Source organism: Rhododendron vialii, chromosome 1a (assembly GCF_030253575.1).
Source record: "Rhododendron vialii isolate Sample 1 chromosome 1a, ASM3025357v1".
Classification (NCBI taxonomy): domain Eukaryota; kingdom Viridiplantae; phylum Streptophyta; class Magnoliopsida; order Ericales; family Ericaceae; genus Rhododendron; species Rhododendron vialii.
In genome coordinates this window covers 39699257-39716408 of record NC_080557.1, presented here as the reverse complement: position 1 = coordinate 39716408, position 17152 = coordinate 39699257, and the positions used below count along the sequence as shown (strand labels likewise).

The 17152-nt window shown below is 38.2% G+C and overlaps 2 protein-coding genes across 6 annotated transcripts; both read right to left on the bottom strand.

The window, feature by feature from the left end:
- Positions 1–2713: 2713 nt before the first annotated feature.
- Positions 2714–4746, bottom strand: LOC131323472 (uncharacterized). Its single transcript, XM_058355288.1, has 2 exons — positions 4019–4746; positions 2714–3106 (listed from the first exon to the last, which is right to left on the bottom strand). The coding sequence occupies exons 1-2, from the start codon at positions 4645–4647 to the stop codon at positions 2899–2901; spliced, it is 837 nt and encodes a 278-aa protein (XP_058211271.1). The 5' UTR covers positions 4648–4746; the 3' UTR covers positions 2714–2898.
- Positions 4747–7974: 3228 nt separating this feature from the next.
- On the bottom strand, positions 7975–15669 carry LOC131324343 (protein FAR1-RELATED SEQUENCE 5-like). Of its 5 annotated transcripts, none has more exons than XR_009199307.1 (3): positions 15463–15669; positions 8515–10626; positions 7975–8428 (listed from the first exon to the last, which is right to left on the bottom strand). XR_009199307.1 is itself a non-coding variant. In XM_058356297.1 (2 exons), the coding sequence occupies exon 2, from the start codon at positions 10617–10619 to the stop codon at positions 8601–8603; it is 2019 nt and encodes a 672-aa protein (XP_058212280.1). In that variant the 5' UTR covers positions 10620–10626; positions 15463–15650; the 3' UTR covers positions 8466–8600. The 5 variants fall into 5 exon arrangements, 1 of the variants encoding a protein (XP_058212280.1); XR_009199313.1 differs by having other exon boundaries at positions 8515–10639; positions 15463–15650; XR_009199310.1 differs by having other exon boundaries at positions 7975–8386; positions 8480–10626; positions 15463–15650.
- Positions 15670–17152: the final 1483 nt, after the last annotated feature.

Genomic DNA, 17152 nt, shown 5'->3' with positions numbered 1-17152 from the left:
TTAAGTTAGTCTTTAGAGCTAACTTCCTTCGGGATAGTTGTAGAGCACTTCGAGACCTTCAAGTTAGACCCAAGAACCACCCCAATCGGTGAAGAAATGACAAAGATATTGTCATCCAAAATTCAGTAAAAATCTCGGATTTCCATATCCAGACAGCTTACTGTCCCTTCTTTTATCTCCATTTTTCTCCTACCTAAAGTAGTTTCTAGGATCAACTTCCTTCACAAAAGTTGTAGAGCGCTTCTAGAGCTTCGATTTCGACCCAAGAACGATCATATTCGGCCAAACATTGACCGAGTTACGGCCATTCAAAGTTCGGTCCAGATTTGCGAGTTTCACCACCCGTAGTATCTTCCAACTAGCTTATTCGGCCCCGACTAGTTTCGGATCAAGGTAGATTATTCTTACCCCTAACTCTAAGTTTATCCTTACTCACTTACTTACTTATTCCAAGTAAAATGTATGTTGTTTGATATTTAAGAAAGAACGGTTTTCGAAAGTTAAAACGTTACCATTCGTATTTTGATATTTCAAAGAGTATGAGCTTGCATACATGAATCGATTGTGTTACATGTGATATATTATAGAGTTGGATGATCTTGTTAGATTACAATGAATGATTCATGCTTACTTTGTCCTACCGAGGAGACTTTGCATGTAAACGAGACACGAGAACCGAGAAAGTAGAAACATGACACCTAGGGTGTGGTTAATAAAGGAAAATATTTTTCGAGGAAGGAAATATTTCGAAACTACATTATGACCGATTTTGGTTGCATAATGTGATTTGTGTGTGTGCGTGTGTAAAAGAAACATTTGAAAAGGGTGAAAAGTTTTTGAATCCGCAATGTGGCCGGACTTGCCCATTGTGTGAGGTGTGTGTGTGTTCCAATGGGAATCCGGAAAAAGCGGAACCATTGTGAGGTTGTGTGTGTTCCAATGGGAATCCGGGAAAAACGGAACCATTGTGAGGTTGTGTGTGTTCCAATGGGAATCCAGGAAAAGCGAAACCATTGTGAGATTGTGTGTGTTCCAATGGAGATCCGAAAAAGTGAAACCATTGTGAGGTTATGTGTGTTTCAATGGAGATCCGGAAAAAGCGAAACCATTGTGAGGTTGTGTGCGTTCCCATGGGAACCCGAACCGGCGGAACCATGGTGAGGTATGGCTTAGTTATCCGCGGAGAGGAGCCAATGCAAGATTTTGTGTGTCAATGGAAATCCGGTGCGGCGGAACCATTGTGAGGATACTCGGGAACCCGGAACGGCGGAACCGAGGTTGGGTGTGTTAAACAAATGATTTTTTTTAAAGGTTGATTTGTAAATGAAAATGTTGACACGGTCTACGATGAGTCGCGTAGGAGAAACACGGAAAATCTTGGACACCAACGATAGTTGATTAACAAATGTGGATGTGTGATTGTTATTGTATATGATCTTCTGTTTATAAGTTTAAGGTTGAGGGTAAGATTTCCTATTGAGCGTTGTAGCTCACGGTGTTACCCTTTTGGTGACCCTGACATGTTATATTGGTGGTGACGCCGGTATAATGTGTCAGACCTCATAGATGAACAGGGTGAGATGTACACCTTGGAGGCCTTTGGAGCCGAAGAGCTAGCCCGGATGGAGGAACAAGCGGAGCAATAGTTAGGAACCTTAGTTCCCTCTCGTTTGTAATAAAAGTACTTCTTTTAAGTTTTGTTGTAATAAAGAGCCAGACTCCATTTGGTTTTATCAATAAAATGTTTATTTAACGTACCCAAAATTCAGGGCGTTACAGTCCAAGACAGGTACATTTCTGTAATCTGCAGCACAAAGTTCCCATACTAATTTCATCTTGGCATTGGAGTTTTCTATACAGTGAGTGAAGAAGGTTTCAAATCAAAATTAGTGGCAATGTATGCTAACTCAGAGACTTGGTTAGAACCAAACTTAAGCACATCTGAATTTGAGACTGGTACAACATCTTAGGTAGATTCGTACGAGATACCCACGTGCGCACAAAACACACGGAATTTTAACTTAAGCCAACCTATGAGATTTTTGCGTAGGCAAATAATTTTGACACTCCGATTTTTGATGATGACACTCCAAAACTTGTCTTTTAGTGTGAAAATTATACATAGCAAGGTATATTAAAAGACAAATTTTAGAGTGCCATTATAAAAAATTAGAGTGCCGAAATCATTTTTCTTTTGTGTATGATTTCGTCATTAATTGCATTGTAATCCATTTGTATCGAAGATGTCATGCAATATCAATATCAATTCTCTTCTTCTTTTTGGCACTTGATAGTCCAAATCCCGAAAAGGAAAGTTGTCTTAAACAAGTGAAAAATTAGAAAAAGATATCCAGCACCTTGGTGATAATCGAGTTAATTGGAAAGCAACTGGACGTAACTGTTCACTTTTTTTTAAAGGTTAGAAAGTCGGACACGTTTTCAATAAGAGAGATACTTATTCACGGTAGCTCTTCAGGGAGACACTCAATCTCGATCATTCAATACACTTTTGAACAATTGAAATTGAGCTCCGTAAAAAAAATTTTCTCTTTCAATAATAGCCTTGCATCGTATGTCGTTAAACAAATTTTATAGTCCTTGTCCTTCTCACGTCTAGGTGGTACAGTAAAAATATACAAGCGGGGACTGAAGCCTTCCAGGATCTGCCTCTGGTCTGGTATGAGGTTTTGTATGATAATGACCAATGAGGTAATTATGCAATCGCCATCTCCTCTATAATATATTGAGCAAAAAGAAAACCTTATCCCATGTGGTAACCCACCACGTACGGGAAAAGGAAAGTGTCCATAACCAAACAAGCCGATTTACACGAGAAGATGGGAAACTGCTTATACATTAGACGTACAGCTGTGGAAATCAGGGAAGCAGACTTATGAATTAGGATCGCAAACGGCTAGGCGCTAGCAGGTCGGTGAGAGCACCCATGGCTCTAACCTGCATCTCTAAGGCAGCAACATAATCCGTCGCTTCTTCCAAAATCACCGATAACATCCTTTTCCGGCAGCCGGGAACCAACCGGCCAAGAACCTTAACCTTCTTCAGCCTCAACCTCAAGACACCACCAGAGGCCTTTCCTTTCAACACACTGCAATGGGAATTTTAGTGGTAATCCATAGTAGGAAACATCGTCAAAACGTTAATTAATTACTTTCTAGTGAGTTTGGAAGTATGAGAAATGTATGCTAAACCTCACTATTTAGATGTAACAAAACATCAGTCCAACAAAATCCAGTAATCACAACATTTACATAGGAGGATTCACTACATCAAAATGATACTAGCTTATTATCAAGGGACGACTCCAAAATTTTAGTTCAACGGTGATTAGAGGTGAAATCGGTTAGGTTTTGTCCGGTTTTTGATAAATTTTGCAACTAAAACCGATTCATTAAGTCTGGAGTTATAAAAACAAAACCAAACAGGTTTTGGTTCGGTTCGGTTTGGTTTATTCAATTTGGTCCGATTTACTCGATTTATTGGGTTTTGAGCCTACAATAAAAGTCTGAGATGACAAATGTTACAAAAACAACCTTAGCCAAATTTAACATAAGAAAGCCCTAGTATGATTTGGAAACATGCAGTAATATGGAAAAGCCCTAAACTCTTACCCAGAAAATTGTTTTTCTTAAATCCAAAATCTATCAAACCTAATTTGAAAAAGACAAACTAAATTCATTTGTAATGAATGTTGCTCCTATAAGTTTGCTGGGTAATTAATGAGTTACTCAGGTTATTGGGATCATGGATAAGTTTCTATGTTTCGGTTCAGTTCGATTTCTTTCGGTTTTCTCCTACCAAAATCGAAACCAAACCGGTTTCAATTTCTTCTCAAAAACAAGAACCAAACTGAACCAATAGTTCGGAAAAACCAAACCAATATTTTGTATTGGTTTTGTCAGTTTTTACTTCACCCCTAGCGGTGACAACCCACGAAGTAATTGGAACTTGGAAGTAATTATGGGACAAAGCGAGTAGTTTTTCGGAGTGCACGCCTTACCTTGGCGGAGGGGGGTCTTCTTTTATACTAGTAATGGGAAGTAATTGCCCTGAATCGAGTTGATCTTCATCGCTAATTTCTTCTGATCCCGGAGGATGCACCGGTTCTAGATGGTAACGGATCCCAGCTGTAACAATACATGAAATTATAACGAGCCACGAGTATGATGAACGGAGCCCGAAAAGACTCAATGTTTGATTCAGACTCGCGCCGAGGAGGAACTCTAGAACTCCAAAGTCAGTATACGGTTGGATGCAGAAGAGAGTGCAGAGACAGTAAAAGGCGAGGAAGAGGAAAGCGAGAATGGAAGCAACGGATTTCTCGGAGAAGTAGTAGAGACCGACATTGCCAAAGTACAGAAGGGCGTAGCCGAAAGTTTTTCCGGCACGGAGGTAGTCGCGGAAGAAACGATCGGTGTTTGGATTTCTCAGCAATGAAAAATAGAGCTTTGAAACAACGAAGTTAACGGCAGACCATAGAAGTACGAGTGTCAGAATCAGGAAGGTGGAAACGAAGCCACTGGTTTTCTTGAAGAAATCCATCGCCAAAAGTGAGAAGAACCATGATGGTGACGAGATGATCCCGAGGATGTACCAGAAATTGAGACCCGGCCAAACTGGGAGCAACATTGGAGGAAGAAGGAGCTGGTTCAAGGGGGGAGAAGTTGAACGGAGCTATGTACTCCCCCACAATTATTGTAAAGACTATCAAAGTCTTCCCACTTTGTTAAGTCTTATCTTTCTCTCCTTTTCCCGCATTTATTTTTGGAATTTATTTTTGAAAATTAATTTTCGTGCTTCTACGCAGATGGTCTATATTGTACATGAAGTTACTATTAACTTTACGTTAAAAATAAAATTGTCTACTTACAAAAATAAAGCACCAAAATAAGCATTCTTATTTTTTTTTTTTGCGGTGGAAAGAAGGATAGCTTGATATCCTCTGTCCCCCTATTTCCCCATCTTCTGTCTCACATTCCCCCATTCTTTCACGGACCCGGGGGCTCTGCTGCCCAGAGAGGCGCAGCAGCCCCTACCCAATACCAATAAGTCCTCTGATCAAAAAAAAAAAAAAAGTACCAATAAGTTCCCGTTTTGGTGAAAAAAAAATTTAAAATCTTCCATTTGCAATCTTATGGAGCAGAAACGTGATTATGAAAGCTTTAAAGACAAAATTTAATTATGGCTCTTTAAAATAATATGATCAGAATAATAACATCTTTATACCGGTTCAAACGGAATGAAAATTGGAATGCTTAATTTTTTATCCATATATTTTAATATATAACCGTCTAAAAAAACTTAAAAAACTTAAGTGTTCAAATTTTCACTCCGTTTGAATCGGTGCAATAATTTTGTTATTCTTATCATATTATTCTAAAAAATCATAATTAATTGTTGTTTATAAGGCTCTCATAATCACATTTCTGCTCTACATGGTCCTAAATAAAAAACATATACTTCATATAAGAGCCCTATAGATAAAAATGAATTACGATGTTTTAGAATAATATGATCAGAATAATAAGATCTTTACACCGATTCAAACGGAGTGAAAATTTTAACATTTAATTTTTTTGAGACGGTTATATATTAAAAAATATGGTTAAAAAATTAAGTACTCCAATTTTCACTCCGTTTGAATCGGTACAAAAATGTTATTATTCTGATCATATTATTCCAAAGAGCCATAATTAAATTTTATCTTTAAGGCTTTCATAATCACGTTTCTGCTTCATAGGATTGCAAATGGAAGGCGTTTGGATTTTTTTTTCACCAAAACGGCGACGTTTATTGGTACTGGGAAGGGTATTGGTACTGGGTAGGGGCTGCTGCGCCTCCTCGGCTGCAGAGCCCCCGGGTCCTTCTTTCACGTGTCCTAGTTTAATCTCAGCCCTCCATGAAAACCCCCACTCTCTCTCACGCGCGAACCAGTCCATCTCCAGGAAACTTCCACGACGTCACCAACTTTCTGCCGCGAATTATAAATCACCTCTGAGAATTCATCCCATCGATTTCTCCGTCAATCGTGCAGAAGCATTTGCTATCAACTTCATTGATTTGCTTCGGTTCTAATTTGAGCCCCCGTTAGTGGACGGTGAGTTTATGATCTCCCATAATTAGTCGAGTTGCGCGCATGAGCCACCTAATTAATTGACTTGTTTGGTTCTTTTCGAAAAATAATGTGAAAATTCAAGGGTTTTTTTTTTTTTCCCCTTAATGCTAATGAGTGTATTTGTGACTTTCCTAACTCCTTCCTTTCGCCTAGAAGTCAAGCTCCTTTCGTAAAGCAAGTGTAAGATGTTGATGTTTCCTTTTGTGATATTTTTGACCTTCTTGATCAACAACTTTCAAAAACTCAAATCATCAAACTGTTACTCATCACAGGGCAGGTATTTTTGGGGCCAAGGCTATGGATACCCATGGACCTCCCGTGTTAATCCTAACATCCCTCACTAACCCCTACTGATATATATCGCCTGACAAAAAAAAAAAAAAGGAATTCGGCTCAGCTCGTTTGCAGTCCTATATGACCTGCGTGAAAAGTCTTCCAGCGTCAACTGATTAGAGGCCTGGGACTAAAGTGTATTCAGGAAAATTTATTCAGTGCCCCTACGGTCTTAAGTAGCGTCACGTGGTATTTCAAACCCTTTCCGTATCGCACGTTGTTGTAAGGCCTGAGCCTTGTAGTGTATGAATCTACAATCACAACTTTAAAATACAATTTCGGACACAACTATACCTAAAGCCGTTGGATGCACTTCGGCCCGCATAGATAAATTGTTGGTTGGTGTAAGAGTAGGAGTAGGAGTAGGAGTAGAACCTGGTGTGGGAAAAGTCTCTCCGCGTTAGCTCCACTTTCCCGAAATCTCGGCTATTTATAGTCGGTTATTTTTTTATTTAAAAGTGGACCTTGATGTGTTAATTTCTTTGATCACTTTATTTGGTTTGATTCTTAAGTGTATAGGCTGATTCATTGTTATCCGGGGTCTAATTGACGACAATGTGGAAAACTCCGTGGTGGTGGTGATTATTATTATTATTATTACAGTATTAATTATTATTATTATTATTTACGGTGAAAAATTCTTTCGAATACCAATTGGGGTCTTAATTGATGATTGCAGTTATACTAGTTGTTAGTCATTTACAAAATTGGACGGGAATCCAATAAAAATTTAGCTAGGACAACTACAAAGACGGTAGCCTAAATCTATGCCAAATTGGCCCTTAATTGTGTCAAATTAACCCCTGTTAACATCGAAAATAACACCGACCGATTTAGACGCGCACACAAGACAACCTATTGACGTGTTCGGTTCTTTTTGAAGAAAAAAGTGAAAAAACAAATTGTAAATCTTCAATCTTTTTATTTGGGACTTTCCCTACTCCGTCCATCTGAAATTTCCGTGCCCAGATACTTACAGAACAAAATGAAACTTGTATAACACATAAATTGGTCGTTACCACTACTAAAAAGGGCAAAAGCAAAGTTAAACTGGTTCTTCAGAAACAACTCTAAAAAATACTCCGTATACATTCTAACTTGTGCTCCAACCTTTTTCAAACCACCTGGTTTTTCTCTATTTTTTGTTTTTTCACATGATAGTTGTAATCCGAAAAAAGGAAAGTTGTCTTAAACAAGCGAGAAATAGAAAACTTATCAACGACCTTGGTGGAGATCGAGTTTGGCAAAGCAATTGAACTTAACCGTCCACTCTTTGTGAAACGGTTGCAGAGTCAAACCCCTTTGCAACAATAGCCTTGTAAATCATATCGCGTGTTAAGGAAATTTTATTGTTCTCGTATCTTGATGGGACAGTAAAGATATATACATTCCATCCGGAATCTGCCTCGGGTATGGAATTCCTATGATAATGCCTCGGGAGGTAGTTATGCCAATTTCCCTCTCCATATTTATTGAGCAAAACGAAAACCTCAACCCTTGCTGTACTCTACCACGGGAAAAGGGAGATTTCCATAAACGAAGAAAGCCGATTACACAGGAACACGGGAAGCCGTTTTAGAGTTTTGCTAGGGATACTGATTTTCACACTCACCTTTTTTGTAACCACACTTCCTTCTTGTAATGTAAATTTACAATCTCGTCCTCTCAAGTGAGAAAGAGTATACATTAATTTTGTAAATTCACATCACAAAATGACCCCCAAAAAAAATGTGTGATTATAAAAAAGAGGAGTGTGAAAATCAATTACCTATTGCCAGATACACACAATTTACATACCTAAATACACAGACACTCAGTTTTCGAACTGTTAATCCATTAGGCAGCTGTGGAAATCAGTGAAGCAGACTTAGCATCACAAACTGAGGGTACTTCTTTCTTTGCGGCTCTTTTCTTAGAGAACTGCAGAATATGACATGCATTTGAGTCTCAAATAAAGAAATCCTGCAGCTCAAAAAGAGTGACAAAGTAAGATACAGTATAGCTGACAAGTACATCACACAAGAACTTGATTGAAGGAGAGAACTTACCAATATCATACACCATATCCACCAAATAGCCACCGAGTACAACAATACACATCAATCCCCTTCATCCAGATCATACATTACAAACACTAGAAGTTCCAACATTCATCATCCATGGCTAGAAGTTCACTGTGCGCCTTTCGTAAAGCAACTGTTAGATGATGATGTTTCCTTTGTGATTTTTGACCTTCTTCAACGACTTTCAAAAACTCGATCATCAAACTGTTCCTCATCAAGGTGGGAGAAATTTGTGGCCCTTGTATTTCGTGCGCACCATGACGCATTGCATTCATTGTCCATCTTTGAAGAACATATCGTTGAGGAAGACAATCGACAACATTTTTTTTCACGAAAACTGCAAGAATGTGACGACAAACAATTCCAACAAATTCGAACATATGGCATGAACAAGTCGCTTTCTTTTCAACACCATCAAATACTACTTCGTACATTGGTTCTGGTTTACCATATGGCAATACTCTATACGTCTTTATTGTTCCTTCCTCCCGATATCTACATGCCTTGTGCTTTTGGCTTGAAAATAATTCTTCTTGGAATAACAAAAAACTTTTCCTAGAGTAAACTTTTGCTGCCTCTGCCTCAATTTTGTAACATGTCTTCAAAATTGCTTTGGCAGTTCTTGTTTCCACATCTCTTTCCTTTTCACTTTGGTATCTTTCATCCAAGGCTTTCTCGTACTGATGAACAAAGTCACTTACAAATGTACAAGAAGGGACAAAATCCTTGAAGAATCTGTGCATACTCTCGCTTCTTTTTGTTGTTAACATCCCGGCACAAAACATTGTCCGTAAGTAAGCTGGAACCCATTTTTCACGCTGCACGTACAAGTCTTTCAACCAGTCCACATCCCCTAGCGCATATTTTGCAATCAATTCTTTCCATTCATTTTCAAACTCTTCTATTGTGACCGTATCATGAATGCAATGGTCAAACTCCCCTTGAAACAAGGGATAGTTGATATATACATGAGTCAAAAGTTGAGGAGCTTTTCGCAAGACATGCCACATGCACAAACGGTGAGTAGTGTTAGGTAATACCTGAGCAATAGCCTCGGCCATGCCTTTGTCATCATCGGTTATGATAACCGATGGAGAACGTCCACCCATTGCATCAAACCAAGCTTTAAATAGCCATACATAAGACTCTCTGGACTTATTGACAAGTAAAGCACACCCAAACATGACTGAGAGTTGATGATGATTGACTCCTACAAAAGGAGCAAAAGGCATATCATAGCGATTACTGAAGTATGTAGCATCAAAACAAACTACGTCACCAAAGTATTGGAACGCCAGCCTGGACCTTCCATCAACCCAAAAACAGTTTCCCATAGAATTATCTTCATCCCTTTGAACTGCATAAAAAAAATCCGGGTTCTCTGATTGGCTTTGTACGAAGAAGTTGTACATTCTTTGAGCATCTCCGTCTTCCACAAGCTTCCTCCTTTTAATTCCCAAATAATTTAGAGCATCCTTTCTAGCACAACCAACATTAGGGTCAACACCAGATTCCCTTAACACGGACATAATCTTTGTGGGGGCTATTCCAGAAACATTAAGCACATCAAGAAGATTTTTCTGAGCACGGGTAATTTTTCTATGACCTGGAAGCAAAGGTGTACTTTCTGGAGAACATAGTTCATGATTGTGGTCAACTAAAAACTTGCTTACAACCCATTTTCCTTCATCTTTTCTCAAACGCATCAATGCTTTACATCCTATCATGGTCTCAGCACGATTTTCAAAATTCTTATACTTCTTGCGATAGCTCGGACGATGATATCCTTCCCTACTACAAGAAAATTCCACTCCGATTAGTGACTTATCCTTATTAGACAGTCGAGTATGACTTTTCCGAATGCTAAACCCCTTCCGCCTTGCATATGCCTTGTAACAAGTCTCGGCATCTTCCAATTCATCAAACACCATGCCTTCACATGGCTCTACTGGACCGCTATATACAAAAGACTTGGCAGGTTGCGGTGTTTCATTTTGTATCAGGTCTAAAGCGTCTGGATCATCCACCGATTCTGGTTCCGAACAATCATTGCGCAAAACGATATCAGCAGCATTGCTGGATGATGCCATATCAAGTCTACAATACAAAACTAGCGGGTTGTGAACCAAACACCCAAACAGAAATATAAAAGAAATAATTTCATACATTCTATCCAATTCAAAAGGAAATTTCATTTTTAAGAAAACAGCCATATTTTATGCTCTCAAGTCTCAACTACAAGAAGAGTATATTACATGGTACAGAATAAGAACATTTTAGCTATAAACTCCACAAAGAGAGCAGCAATATTATATTCCATAAGGGAATAAATGTTAATTCAACAAATCTGAATAAGGATGAATGACAATCAGATTTGATGAGGTACATGTTCAGTTAATCTCACGTGATCATGCTAAAGGTCAGAAGATGCTAAAATTTTCAAGGACAAGAAAACCTAATCCCAAATCATGTTCAACTACATTCCATATCAAAGGATTGATCACACACGCACACAAAGAGAGGGAAAAAAACACACTGCAATTAGTTAAATCCATAGTTGTCAGAAATCAGAATCGTACGATTCGTGATTTTGTATCGTACAATTCGGTGGGTAATCAATTCGAATAGGCTGCCTGAATCAGAAATAGTTGCGAATCATAAGTGAATTGATCCAAATCGGTGAATCATTCGATTCAATTAAATTTTCCGAAATTCATTTTTTACTCTTGTTTTGCTTCTTTTGTTGTTTGAAAAGCGTTCAAACTATTTTTTTAAGTTCTTTAGTAATGTTATATGTCAACTTTTGTCTATGTTATACGGATAGAAAATAAGAAAAGGTGATTTATTACTAGAGTGAATCAAAAATGAGGAAGATAAAGGGAATATAACAACCCTATAGACCTTCTAAGAGTTTGTTTTGTACTTATAACTCTTTTGTACGAAAAGAACGTAAATAGGATTACGAATCTTGGTAGTTGCAATACAAGCATCTTACCCTCTTTTTTTTTTTTGATAAGTATGTACTTATATTAGAAACATGGCATTAAAGGAATGCTGCCTCGTATACAAAAAGGCCACCAACACAAAAAGGCCCTATACAACACCCCTATTTGAAAAAAAAAAGCTCAAACCAATCTAAAAATTGTTCAATAGAGGGAGTACAATCTCCCTTGTCCTAACTATACAAACTACTAACCACAAAACTTTTGATTCTAAACGAAGGCTTTTCAACCCCTTCAAAGCACCTCAAATTCCTTTCACGCCATATAGTCCACTTCAAGCAAAAAGGGATCATGGCCCAAACACGTTTCCTTCTCTTGCCCACTCTAGCCCCGTTCCAAGCAATTAAGAGTTCCATAACATTCCTTGACATGGCCCTTTACAAGCAGCTTACCTAATACTACATGTTATTATCAAATCATCATTTAGAAGAAGGTTTTTATTGATTTAGGCCTAAATCTTTCATTTGTAGTATATATTGTTGTTACCCTAATCAGTAAGCATACGTTTCTATGCATTATATAAGTCATGACCAAATCGAAGCGATTCACGATTCAAAAAATACCATTTCGATTCACGATTTGACAACTATGGATAAATCACAATCATGGGAATACATTAATCAAATTTGCAGAGGATCTATTGCAGTCACACTGCTGCTACTTTTTCTTTGACAGGGTGCAACAAACGAGGACCTCGATTTCAAATGAAATGGCATGACCAGCTTGAAAAGTCTAACTAATGGTTAAGCCCGAAATTCTTTTTCTGACAGTATAGCTTCACCCAAAATCTCCTTACTCGTGGTAACATGAGAACCTACTTCAATTGTATAATAAAACACGGGTAAGCATGCATTCTACCTTCAGTACTGTGATCATTGATAATAATTCCGACGTTTCACAACTATAATATTATTTTTTGATGCAAAATGCAACTGTTAAAGAGGTATTCGCCACCGTTCACTAAGGTTCAGAAATAACTACTGCCAGTCAGTAAACCAACTTATAGAAACCAAGCCTAGCTAATGTTCACTTCTCAATCCCCGGCCTCCTTGAATGCCATGAATTAACATATAACCCAGTCCATAATCTGTAAAAATGTGTTTTTAAGGCTTTATAATTATGGGTATAGGTAACAGGGTATGGAAAAACATAGAGACAACACTTGGTGAAGATGGCTCATGTAACAACTAAGGCATAAATGCACCAGAAGTGAAAATCAAGCCACAGTTTGACTCAGCCTTAATACTGGTACTCATTTGTGGGCAAGATATTCATGATGTCCTCTTATTAGCCATACGCATTACGCATCACTTAAGCTACAAAAAACTGCACCTAAATTCAGCCCTAGAGACTGAAAGAACCTATGGCTTGCCAACTTAGGTACAAAGACTCAAGTTTCAAAAAGTATTATGCCAACAACTGGCATAACAGTTAAAGCAATATCCAGGACCTTTCAAGGTTGGGGTTCAATTCCAGCCTCAAAAGGTGTGCCTTAGAATAATGAAAAATCAGTATGATGCCCATGTCATCAGAAGTACCAGAAAGCCAAGAACAAAAATTAATCAAACACAACAAAGTGAACAAACTTACAAGCTAACATATTCTACTGGCTAACCGAAAATATTACTCAACCACAATGATAACCTAACAAGAGCAGAAGAGCAGATCCACTTATAAGTTGAGATCCATGTGCACGTTCAGATACACGCAAAATGTTTCTCAACATGACGTTCAGTATAATTTCATTCCTTATTTTTGCCTCCTGAGGTGAGGGAGAAATAAAGTATCTCTCATTAGATATCTTCCCATAACTATTTGTTAGCATGCTAAAATGTGTTGTGATCTACTGTACGGGACTACATGTAGGTCAATACAGTAAAAGCTTAAAAATAGAGTACATGTCCGACAGGGATACGGCCGTAAAAATAGTGTTTTTATATTTAGAGGTAGGTGTTACATATAGTAAGTATTCATAAAATTAAGGAAATAGTGACATGACTTAATTAAAGAGAAAAAAGGTAAGACTTAATCCAAAAATAATCCCGCTATTCAATGCCAAACTTAAGGTACATATAAGATTCAAATGTCATTATACTAACTTTTTTTTTTATACAAGTTCAAATGCCATTATACTAACCAAATAATAGACCAAAATCTTGATTCTAGGAGCATGCTATGCATAGGAAAAAGTCTTGTGAAGCTTCATTTTTACGTAAAACAAAATACTATTTGGGATGTGGTACGACTTAGGTATATATTGGAAAACGCCAGAGGTACGCCAAAAACAATGCAAAAAAAACATCGGTAAGTGTTTCATTTACCCACTATGCATGCACAAGTACCATGCACAAGTACCAACACCTGGTACGTTACGGGTACTAGTATGGCATGGTTTTAGAAGTACCCATGCGTCACAGGTTGTGATGCATTGGACTATCATCCCAACGCCCCGAGGCCCAAATGCTTCTCCATGCAGCAATGCAGAAAGGCCAATGCATTGATTCTATAAAGAACTTATGCCCAGTTTTTCAATAAACTACAAATGGAACGTACTGACTGCAAGGTAAAAAACTTATCCCAACTATAAAAGGAGAAAAACTTGCTATCACATAATTCAATTCAAGAAGAGATATGTCTCATAAGTCATCCTCCGAGTTCTAATAACAAAAAGGTGAAAAAAAATGCTAAAAGCCAATTTGTTCATAATAACATATCAGGTACCAAACGCACTCTAAGTTCAGAATATTCTTCGTCTATATTCTAACCAACTGGGCTGACTATGAGTACTAGAAAGTAGAAACTAAGGTCACTCGCACAAAATCATATTAACCAATTCGCGCACAAACCCACTTCTTTTATCAGGTATGCATATGATAGCACATAACAGGCATAATAATGCCAAAACGCAAAGTTAATCTGTAAAGGTGTTTCTCACAAAAATCCTTACCAAGTACAACATGCACAGCAATTTCCAATTAATATCACAGCCATCGGAACCCCAAGAGGTTTGGCCAAGTGGGCATGAGAAAGCAATATTGCAATAAGTGTTTATCCTCCATGAGGTCGCATGTTCAAATCCCACGGAGGCCACATACCAAACCTTTGGGGCCACGAGGATTTGCCCGGTCGTTAACTTCAAGGCCCCAGAATTAATCGAGGTGCGCACAAGTTGGCCCGGACATCCGGTTATCAAAAAATTATCACAATTTACAGCCTTCGGACTAGTGGTACAGTGACGGAGATAACCACACTTTTCTAAACAAACACATCTTTCTGTCACTTCCTACCATTCTCTTGCTAATCAAACCCACCCTTAGAATTTCGCACTCACGTACTCTCTTTATCCATCTTTCCCCTCCACAAGTTCCAAGCACGCCCTAATTAAGAATCCTAGCAAGGACCTCAACCCCAAACAATTGAATCCTCGCACAAAAGGCCATATTCTCGAAGAGACATTGATTGCCTACAACACCAACCCGCGAGTGCCAGTAGTTGTACATGTGGGAGGGGCTGTTAGAAGTTGGGCCCGCTTTTTTTGGTGTCGTTACGTCATGTACATGTATTCGGTCTTCAATTTGGATGTTCCTGCTCGTGCCCAGAGAGAGAACGGGCACAAATCCCCCCTCCCCCCGTTCTACCGTCCAAAACAGGCCGGCCATTCTAAGTTCCGGGGTTGAGTCGGATAGGACCAGACCAGAATCGGATCTGATCTTAGATTCGAGTTCTGGTGCCCTACCGCGTCCGGACCGGAAAAGAGAGGGACAGCAAACCTCCTATTCGACACAACCAGAAACCCCAAAATGCACGGAGAAAGTGACGTGCAGTTAAAAGAAGCTGAAAGTAAAATGCTAACATTTGCAACTAAAGATTTTGAACCAAATTCAATTTATTCGCTCAAAGAAATCACGAGTGTTCAGAGAAATGATCGAACCTGGATCGAACGAGTGCGAGTGAGAAGGCTGGGTTCGGGAATCCTTCAGGCACACGATCGTGGACTGAAAAGGTTATGAGAGAACTTTAGAACCCTAGAAAGTATAGGAGAGCGCCAAATCAAAACAAAAGGGGGAAGGGTAGGCGGTAGGCCTATTTCGATAGTGTAAATTTCACTGGCCTCCCGAGGCTGGGTTCGTGAATCCTTGCAGTGTGTTTTATTAATGGTAGGTACGTACTTGTATTAAATTGTATTTTTTCCATTTTTTTGGGTGCTGGTGTATGGTGTGATGATATTTGTTGAGTATTGTTTGAATTACGGAGTATAATAATTCTACGATCACATTCATTCATACACCCATTTACACTCTTACACTCACAATAAGGGTGGCTCCACACATATTGAATGTGTAGTATGTGTAGGCTCCACCCTTATTGTGAGTGTGGATGTGTAAATAAGTGTGTGAATGATGTAGTGGAAGAAGAATTGTTTAAATTAAAATTGAGACGGAAGAAGTTCGTATATTGTGCAGAACAACGTTTCCATATTAAATTCCGGTTGACATATTTCCGGCATCATGGCATTGAGTTAAGGTGGTTTACTTCTTCTACTTGGGTCAAATCAAAATTAAGCGCGACGCACAAATTTAATTTGGTTTCTTTTTTTTTCAACCAAAAACTTGTGTGAAATAACTGTGTGAAGGAACAAAAGGTTCACGGTGCAGGCACGGTTACGATTGTAGATGTTGAGATCGGTTCGGTAACCATAAAAATTATACTCCAGTAATTAGGCATTTGACATATACTGTATTATTGCTTTTTTCAGTTAATTATATTCACTTTTTGGACAGACTACAGCGAGAATACAACGTTAAATGCAAGGAGGACACCTCCACGGGTGTGGCGAATTTTTAGAGCATCTCCAACCCATGACTCTACATTTTTTCATCTTAGAGACTCAAAAAACTATATTTTATTCAAAAATTGAATTTAGAAAATATTACTATTCATATACATTTCAACCACAAATCTCCATTCCGATCTCTATATTTCAAAAATCCACATTTATTTTTCAAACTCATGTTTCCCTCCAAATACTAAATACTATTTTTTTTTTCAAATGTTGACAAAATATATTCAATAGTGGTCTCATTTTGTAGATATTGTCAATACGTGTTGAACAATTCCAAATTTATATACATCGGAACAATATAATTTATGATATACATACGTTTTTTAGAGATGCTACATACACTACCATCCATCCACTACACCATCCACTACATCTTTTGTGGGGCTTATTCTGGGTCCCAAAAAAATATAGCAAAATGTCCATAAATTTTAGAATAATATTTTATAAGGCCCTGTAAAAAATCAGCTCCAACGGATAGCGGTAAGTATTATTTCTTGATTTGTAGGGGCGAAACTGCTCAACTGTTTAGTTTCGCCCCTACGTATCAAGAAATAATACTTATCGATATTTGTTGAAGCTGATTTTTTACAAGGCCCTATAATATATTATTTTAAAATTTATGAACATTTTTCTGCATTTTTTTGGGGCCCGAGGTGGGCTCTACAAAAAATATAGTGGATGGTGTAATGATTGAAGGTAGTGTACCTAAACTTAATGTAAGTTTTTTATATAGAGATCATTCTCTATTTGTTGCAAACATCTCTATATATAGAGAACC